Source organism: Poecilia latipinna, unplaced genomic scaffold (genome assembly GCF_001443285.1).
Source record: "Poecilia latipinna isolate Pla-1442-1.1 unplaced genomic scaffold, P_latipinna-1.0 Scaffold225, whole genome shotgun sequence".
In the NCBI taxonomy this organism is placed as follows: Eukaryota; Metazoa; Chordata; class Actinopteri; order Cyprinodontiformes; family Poeciliidae; genus Poecilia; species Poecilia latipinna.
This window is the reverse complement of record NW_015112841.1, coordinates 274138-283403: the sequence shown is the minus strand read 5'-3', so window position 1 is coordinate 283403 and position 9266 is coordinate 274138. Positions and strand designations below refer to the sequence as shown.

At 38.5% G+C, this 9266-nt stretch overlaps 1 protein-coding gene across 3 annotated transcripts in view; it reads left to right on the top strand.

Moving 5' to 3' along the window:
- Positions 1-4147, top strand: part of gabra3 (gamma-aminobutyric acid type A receptor subunit alpha3) — a 128161-nt gene extending 124014 nt beyond the window's left edge. For 2 of the 3 annotated variants that reach the window (XM_015031967.1, XM_015031968.1), the window contains exons 10-11: positions 1291-1329; positions 1472-4147. In XM_015031967.1, coding sequence (XP_014887453.1) covers positions 1291-1329; positions 1472-1792 — 360 coding nt within the window. In that variant the 3' untranslated portion in view covers positions 1793-4147. The remainder of the gene's footprint in view (positions 1-1290; positions 1330-1471) is intronic. The other variant, XM_015031969.1, reaches the window with a different exon arrangement.
- Positions 4148-9266: the final 5119 nt, after the last annotated feature.

Here is a 9266-nt window from a genome sequence, read left to right as displayed (position 1 = left end):
CTTTAAACCCCCAAAGGCGAGTGAGGTTGCCAGGGGGGTTTTTTTTTTTTTTTTTTTTTTTTTTTTTTTTTTTGTAATTTTTGTTCAATGAAAATATCAATACATTTAAAAATATTGTTATTATAGTTACGGTGTGCTGTTTGTGACATGTCACAATAGTACCACAAACTATCATAATAAAACTTAAAGTTTATGTCCATGTGCCACCACTGCTCTCCATCCAGTCTGAATGAGCTTCAGTCACCGTACGTTCACACCTGTTAGCTGAAACACAACGTACGTATTACCTTTAAATATGCACTACTTTGTTTTACAGCCACCGAAGAAAATACGTCGGAAGCTTAGCTTTGTTTCAGACGACGCAGTTAGAAAAATAAATCGTTTCACGCAATAACAGGAGCACTTGGATCTGAAACTCTCCTCCCCCATGACACGCACCGGTCCAGTCTTGATCTGAAAGAAGTCCTGATCGGTGCGCAGGAAATGATCGCAGCACAAACCCAGAGCGCGAGCCACACCAGAAAGTGTTGCTCGGCAATCCATCTTGCTGCCCTACTTGTTTTCCCCCCCACATCCAAATTGCTCGTTGCTCTGTGCTCCGTCAGACTGACAGGATCCTCCAGAGATGCGAGTTTAGTTATGTGAGGGTGCCAATGTGGCAAATAAAACCGTGTCTTCTTCCCGTGCAACTCCAAAGTGAAAGGCGCCGCAATCGCGCGGCTCCAGAAGCAGGAAGGCGCCGGACCCTCCAGCTTGCTCTATCGCACACAGCCTTTGTCATGTTTGCTTTATCACTAGCTGTTTGCCTGAAGAGGCCTGGCTGCCTTCATTGATACAGTTTGTCAGACATGTTTTCAGGCGCTGTTTTTTTTTTTTCTTCTTTTTTTTTTTTTTTGCTTTGTTTCTAATCCTGCTCTGTGCTGTTACTGCTACTGCTAGCAGTACCAGACGCCAGTCCAGCCTGGTTCTCCTTCCCACGCCCCCCCCTTGAAAAAAAAAACATAATAATAAAATAAAAACACGAGAACTGTTCCAATTTTCCACACTCTTTATCTCACAAGCTCAATATTCTCGTCATGATATTTTTACTCATGACATTTTCCTCCTGCGATCCAGATTTGTGTAATATACCATTGATTTGACAGTATTAAAACTGTAAAAATGTAATAAAATAATAATTTAAAAAAAAAAAAAAGTCACCTCCAGCTAGATAGTGATGAATAGATTCTGTAAGTTGGGTAATTCTAATATAATTGGTAAACTTTTTTTCTTTTCTACTTTTCTTTTCAGGAACCGTTTCAGGCTAACATGGCCAGGATTAAAGATATGGTTAGGCTTTTGTTTTGTTCTTGTGTGTGTCTCGTGTCTCGTGGTGTTGCTTCTATTTCCTCTTTATGAGTTCAAATGGAAGTATTGTTTAGTCCACTGCCCTGCTGCGACTCACGACCTTAACTGCCTTCTTCCTTTCCAGAGGAGGGAGTCGGCCACGCTGACTAAAAAGGCCAACAACACCTTCAACATCGTCGGCACCACCTACGGCATCAACGTGGCCAAAGACCAGGGCTTGACGACCATTTCCAAAAGCGCCCCGGGACCGTCGATCAAACACTCCTTCCTGCACAAAATGGACGACCCCTACACGGAGGCCAAGAAGTCCTACAACCGCGTCAGCAAAGTGGACAAGATTTCGCGCATCATCTTCCCAGTTCTGTTCTTCATTTTCAACCTAGGCTACTGGGCTACGTACGTCAACAGAAAGCCCGCGATCATGAAGGCAAACAACCTAAACTGAATTTCACCAAATGTTGGCTTTCGGGAAGACAGACAGACAGATAGCTAGATAGGTAGGTAGGTAGGTTTGCAGGAAAAGCCAAGTCCATCGCATCTTAACGTGTGTCGTGTGTATGTGTGTGCGCGCATGTCTTGTGTGTCTGTTTTTTCTTTTTTCTTCTTAAACGTTTGATATTTTTGCACGGCTGTTGTTGTTGGGAAGGCACACCCGGTTTCCATTAGACTCACGTGCAGCGGTGGACCTCGGAGGAAGCACATTCTCTCATCAGTCTGTGTGTTTTTTGTGCGGCGTTTCTTTTTCTCCACCCCACAGTCAGCTCTGGCCCTTTTCCCCGTTGTGGTTTAATCCCCTTTGCTGTATCTTGATTGCTTGCCGTTTCGTACAGTAGTCGAATTGTGCGTCCCCCATCCCCGTCCCCCCTGTTTTGACATGTTTTGGGTTTGTTTTTTTTCATTGCTTATAATAAGTTAGCACTCGCATGTGTTTTCTGTTCTCATCGTGACTCATTACCAGTGATAAGGCGCTGACACGCCGTACGCACACAGACACACACACACCAATACCGCCGAAAACACGAGGAAAGCCATCCGCTGGCCGCTTTATTGTGCTTCTGTTGGTCGGGGCGGCCTGTATAGTTTTATAGGAACATCATTAATAATTGTCAGAGTCTGGCCTTCAGCTGCCGCTGGAGCTCGGCACACACAATGCAGCCTCAGAGGGCTGCATGAACATTTTCTAGTCCACTGGCTCTTATTGTTTTAACTGGCTGATTATGTTCAACGACAGATAATATATGTGCCTTGGTGAAAACACTCATCACAAAGAAGGAAAAGAAACAAAACACAAGAAAAGTCAGACATGCTCACATTCGCATTTCCAAATGTGCGTTTTGCTTAGCAAAAATATTTACACCCCTTAAATCTTTTCCAATTTTGCCCTGCTACAACCACCAACTTCAGTGTGTTTTATTGCGATTTTCTGTGGCAGATCAGCACAAAGACCTGCAGGATTGCCAAGGGTAAAGAAAATTATATTTAGTTTTCATTTCTTTTAGGCACAAGTCATGAAAATATAGCAGGAATTTGTATTCAGCTCCTCTGATCCGTTCTTTGCAGCTTCTGTTTTGTCATTGTTTTTTGTTTTTTTTTAAATAGCTCAAACTCTTTCAAATTGGCTGGAGAACGTCTGTAGAAATAATTCATATTGCAAAAGATTCTCAGTTAGTTTGAGATCTGGACTTTGACTGGACCATTCAGACACATCAGTTCGGTTCTGGTCTAAATCCAGAGTGTCATATCAGGTTTTCATGTCGTTTCCTTTGGTGGTTCTTGGTGCAGAGCCACTGATGGCAAGAAGTTTTGTTTGTTTGACAGAGTTCAGCTGAAAAATGGAAGAAATGTTGCAAGTTTAGGCCCCAATCGAACTGATTCCACCAGATTATCAGGAGGGAAAACATCCCTGGGTGCCTTCTAAAGACTATTGGCTGCATTTTCAGGATAAAAGAGGCTGAAAACAATTGTTTGCCACATTTGTTCAGATTTCTATTCGCAAAAGGCTTTGAAAGACATCTTCCTTTCACTCTATAATTGTGCAACATTTTTGAGTTGCTCCATCACAAAAAAATCATTAAAACAAAAAACCTATTAAAGTTTGTCTTTGTAATGTGACACAATAAGGAAAAACAAGTTTTTAGGGGTGTTAATGCTTTTGCAAAGTACTGCATCTTTTGTCTAGAAACATTTAATGGTCTCTGTAGGTTCTATCTACTCCAGTGTATGGCTATCCCCACCCTGAACCAGCCCATACACACACACACACACGCATGCACACACACACAGATACCCAGACTAAAACTGCCTACTAGTACGAAGGGTTAACAGACCTATTCCTGTGAGATGATCTTGCAAAGAGATTCACAGCTCCTGTGTTGTGGAGAACAACTATCATTTAAATTATGTTTTGTTTTTTGGTTTTTTTATGGAGCACCCTAACCAACAAACTGCCACCTTTACCTCAGAAGGAAGACAAATTTGAAATTACACCTCTAAAATGGTTTAAGTTTTATTTTTTATTTATGAAAACGATCGCTCTTTTCTTTGTTCCCTCTTGTCTTTGCATTCGTTTTTGTTCCAAAATGTTTATCATGTCTCTGTCGTCGTGCAGCTAAGAATCCACGCTTTCCTGCTTTGCTTTCTTCTGTACAACGTGTTTCGGTGCTGATTCTATTGTCCACATATGTTGACTTTATTTTTGCTGCAGACAACAAAGGCAATGTGTCACACTGGGATTTTAATTTATCCAAATAAACACTTAGATTGCAGTAGTTTACATACTGGAAATTACTGTAGAGCCTAATAATTCCAGTTGAAAGCAAATCTTGATTTATTGAGAAAATGTGGTAAATGCTGTGTGTGTGAGATAAGATGTCTTTTTGGTTTTTGCACCTATGTATTTACACAATCTGATTCTAAAACACTTTTATTTATTCATTCATTTATTTTTGCCAGATGCATTCTGTCTAATTCAATAAGTAAAGATTATTTAAGACACTTACTGGAGATCCCCTCCCAACCCCACTGAGGGACAAGGGTGTTCAGAAAATGGATGGATGGATGGATGGATGGAGATCCCAACATGCACTGTTAAATGTTGTCGGTCAATCATGTGCAAATCTAGCAGCCATTGATTCTGCATGAACATTTGTACGTTTGCTCCTGCAAATGTACAAATGTTCTAATCTACAGTAGTATTACTCGCTGCACACTGAAGCAGGGTGCAGAGTCGAGACTTCATCCCAGTCACTTTGTAATAACCAGTAGCATCAAGACTTACTCTAGTGCAGACCTCTGAATGGGTTTTCCCTTATTTAGTTTACAACTAAACACATGGATCCACTGAACTGACTCGACATTCGTCTCCATTTAACAAGGTCGCCGTAGGGTCTTATAAAGTTTAATATCCGTGTCAATTTCAAAAAGCCTCTGATGAGTAAGGATTTTCCACACCGTCTTCAAGTGTATTTTAGTTCCATCTTTAATTTCTCCTCCTGAAACTGGCTTATTGTGGTTTTTTAATTAAATTTCAAGCATTTTTGGTACATTATCTGGTAACACTTTATTTGAAGGGGCGTGCATAAAAACATGACCTATCATGAACATGATATTTCATAAATATTGAAGTGTCATTCGGTAAATAATGGCACTTTTAGTGCAAAAGTGCACCAAAAGTTGCATTAAAAGTTCATTGAAAGTGTAAAACTTTGCATTATTCAGTAATGACACTTTTAATGTAACGTTCTGTTAGAACTTGCATTAAAAGTCAATTAAAAGTGTCAACTTTGCATTAAAAATTTCATTATTTCCAAATGACACTTCATCACAACAGTCATAATCATTCATGAAGATTCCTTCGTTATTCTACATAATCCTTGAACTTGAAATTGGCTAGAGTTTTGGAGTCGTATGTCAGATTTAAAAAAAAAAAAAAGTTCAACTAAAGTGTGCAAAACTTTATTTAAATTTTTTATGATGGTATATTAGCTAAACAGAAGTCATAATGCACAATAAGTTAAGGTATTAAGATTGTCTATAGCTCTTGTCTGTGTTTAATTTAAGTAAGAAAGATTCTAACAAGATCTTAAAGTCTTAATTAAAGGTAATCAAAACTTGCAGAATTGCTGTTTAAACGAAATGCCAGATGCATTTAAACTAAATGAAACGTAGCATCAACCGTAAGCTGATTGTTTGCAGTTATTATTCTTTTTTTTTTTTTTTTTTCACACCCAAGTCAAGGTGAACCCTTTTATTTTTAAATATTTTACGTTAAATTAATTCAGCATGTGTCAACACATCTTAAATAATTACGTCTGACTCCTCCAGGCTCCTGGATTGGAGTTACTGCAGGTTGGTGGCTCTAAACAAAATAGCTGAATTTGTCAAATGTTATGCATAAAATATATATATATGAGTCATTCTCTGACTAATGTCACCAATAGTCTCTATCCATAAAGGAGTTATTTAACCAAAGATAATACATTTACCATCAAAAACATTCAGCAATGGGCAAACTATGCCAAAATGTTAAAATGCCTTGTCCTTTATCACGTTATGAGCGCATGCTTTAACGTCTTATGTTGGAATTTTAACAGGTTTTCTGCCTTCATTTGGCTCCAAACTGAAAAAAACAAAAAATTTGATCCAACTTTTAAAGAATGATTTAATTTGTTACAAGTAGTCAAATTAAGTTTATCCAAGTAAATATATGATTTTAATTAAGCTGTCATGTTAAACAAACATAGCTAAATTAAGCTTGACAAACTTAATTTGATTAAATGTAACAAATTTAAGAATTATTTCAGTTGGAGCTTCATTCTCTTTTTTCAGTGCGTTCCTTTCTCCATGCTCTGTCTGTCCCCATCTGAAGTGGTCCCACAGCATGACGCTGCCACCACCACATCTCTTTGAAGCTGGTGTTTGTGCTGTGTCGAGTGTGAAACACATTCGCAAGGCGCTCTAACTGTTGGACTACTTTTCATTTTGTTTTTGAAAGCAACATCAAAGAAACCAAGTCTTTAAAAACTCCATCTACGCTGTTTAAAATAACAGCTTTTTATTCTTTTTTTTTTTTCAGTTTTTTTCTAATTAAATTCTGCATGTATTTTTCCATCTTCACCGCTGTCACATGTTTATCGCAAGGGAAAACGCATTCAGAACTGCACAATCTGTTTCCACAGATAATCCATGATAAAATCACCCTGCGGAGATTAATTTCTGAATTAATCAGCAAACGGAACATGTAAATGAGCGAGCAAAGAAAAAAAAAGTCATTTTTATTATTTGCAGTTAATGTTTTTTTTTTTGTTTTGTTTTTTTAATGCAGGCAGATTTTGGCTTAGTCAGAGAAACATGAGAAATATTAATTTTGTTTTTTTCCACACACCTCAGAGGATTTGATAAAAGGAAATCTGACATTCAGGTCTGGGTTTGATTGTATTATGTGGTGTTATCCAAACATGGCCAGAATTAAAACCAGTAAAACCATGTCATTCTACACAGTCAGATACAGTATATTAAGAGTATAACACTATATGAATATATTTATGCTAATTAGTAACAGCATTAAATACCCTGTTTGATGCAGCATAACCTCGACAGCATTGATGCAAAGGTCTTGATGCATAGAAAGCCGTAGAAAAATAGATCAACTAAAGAGATTAATAATGGCAAAAAAAACTTGTTCAGAAAGTGTAATTAACTTGTGAATTTGTAGATATTGTGAAATCAATTCCAATAGATTTTCTTTTGTTTTTTTTGTGAATATCGATATGTCATGTCATTTATTTTTTACATCATATAGATACTGCTGTCTTACAGTGAGATCTGTAACACTAAGTGTTATGGTAGTAAAGAACAGTAGAGATAATATTCATCGAGCTAATTACGAGATCAGTACCTTGTGTGCACTTTTCCAAAACCTAACTGTGAATTAGCAGCCGTCTGCAAGCAGAGTTGTACACACTGTGTTCTCCTTCCAGCGATTTCACTGCATGTCCCTCCGCACCGAGAGACCAAGGACTTCCTCCACAAAGACTGCTCTGGGAACTTTGTGGACTGTGTGATTTTTCTCTGGAAGTTGCTCTCTGTGTGCCCAGTGACTGGACTCTCTGTACGTTACACTTGTTTGTGTGCTTACTGTATGAGATGTAGCAAATGGAAATAGGGATTAAAAGGACATTGTATTTTGTCTTGGCGTTCAGAAAAGGAGCCCTTCTTGGTCGCAGTGGAGCCTCAAAAACACACACACACACACACACACACGTTTGTATGGTTGTCTTTCTATTGACTTCCATTCATTTCTACAGCCTAAACCTTATCCTAACCCTAACCCAAAACTCAATTCACATCTTAGTCCTAAATCTGACTCCTGCCTTAAAAACAGTTGTTGTAATACAACAGTATTACAAACAAACGCATTTTAGTGGCGTTTTCGTCTGACCTTGTCGTTGTTGGTACTTGCCCAAACCCACCCCCCCCGTTCTTTACATTGCATTGTACTTCGAAGGGTTTTTTAATGGGGCTGAGTTTTTAGCGAACTACAGAGAATAGTAACAAAGAAAACTACATGATGAACTTCTGCTCATGTGACTTTCACAATTGAAGGCTGGACTGCTCCTTAAAAGCCCCAGGCTCATTAATGCCTCCAAGTAAACACACCAGGTTAGAGTCACAGTAATAAATGCAAAGCAAAAAAAATAAAAAATAAATAAGCAAACGCGGTATTATGTAGAAAGACAGGCGACTCCAGCCAAGTTGGAATTGCAGCCCATTAAGTCTTCTGAAACGGCACAGGGGAATAAAGTTATCTGAAAGTAAAAACAAAGTCTTTTTTTCCTTTTCTTTTCTGTTTTACTTCAACAATCCAGCTGATAGGCAGCAACAGGAAACCTGTGGCTCTCGCTTTGTGACATCAGTAATTAGTAGCTGAACCTGACAACGGTTATGCCCTCTGGTTGTGTGGCAAAAAAAAAAAAAAAAAATGAAATGACCAGGAAGTTGGTTTGACGAGTTGAGAGAAACTTGCAGCACTGGTATGAATTATACAATGCTCAGCACTTCAACTATGATAGAAAAACAAAAGGAGGAAGTGGCATTAACTTAATTTAAAATGAGGTATCTCCCTCAAGTTGAGCTAACTTGACGTTTTCACTGGAAAAGTGATGCGATGGCCTAGTTTGTGTGTCGCAATCACAAAGCCCTTTGGATGAAAAACTATTAACTATTATGCAAATGAGCTTCATGCGAAACTGGCACATTAACGTCTTCAAAGCCTAAACACTAAAAATACACTTGGCACAAAAATGACAGAATTTAATTTTACTCTCTTCTTTTTTTTTCTTTTTTTGGAATAGGAAATTGTTTTAATTTAGTTCCCAGCTCACACGAGCTTGTTCATCAAATGAACAAAATGAAAAATATCTGAGTAATAAATGGTAAACTGAGTAACATGTCAAGGAATCGATGTTACTAGTTCACATTACGGTGGCCTGCAATCAACAGATTTAAATCCAGGACGGCCAGATGAGACAAAACCAAGGCGACTACTTTCTAAGACCTCTGCTATCTTTACTTTCACACCGGAGCAGTGGCAGGCCTTCTCGTTAGCAGCTGCTACTGGAGACTTAATCAATGACTGTACGGGGGGAAAAAAAGAGAGAAAAGAACATGGACGCAGTATCCGCTCTGATAAATGAAGCACCAGCTCAGCAGAAGAATGGCCGCCTTCCAATTACAAAATTGCTTATTTGATCCAAAGTGTCCTTGGGTTTGACGCTGGACCCAGTGTGGCCTCTGATAAGTAATAAAAAAAAAATACAGCTATGGACAAAATGAAGAGACCATTTGGTGGAAAAACCTCCTGGTTACACAGTAAAAACTGCTGGGTTAAAAATAACCCAATACGTAACCCAGCGCTGGGT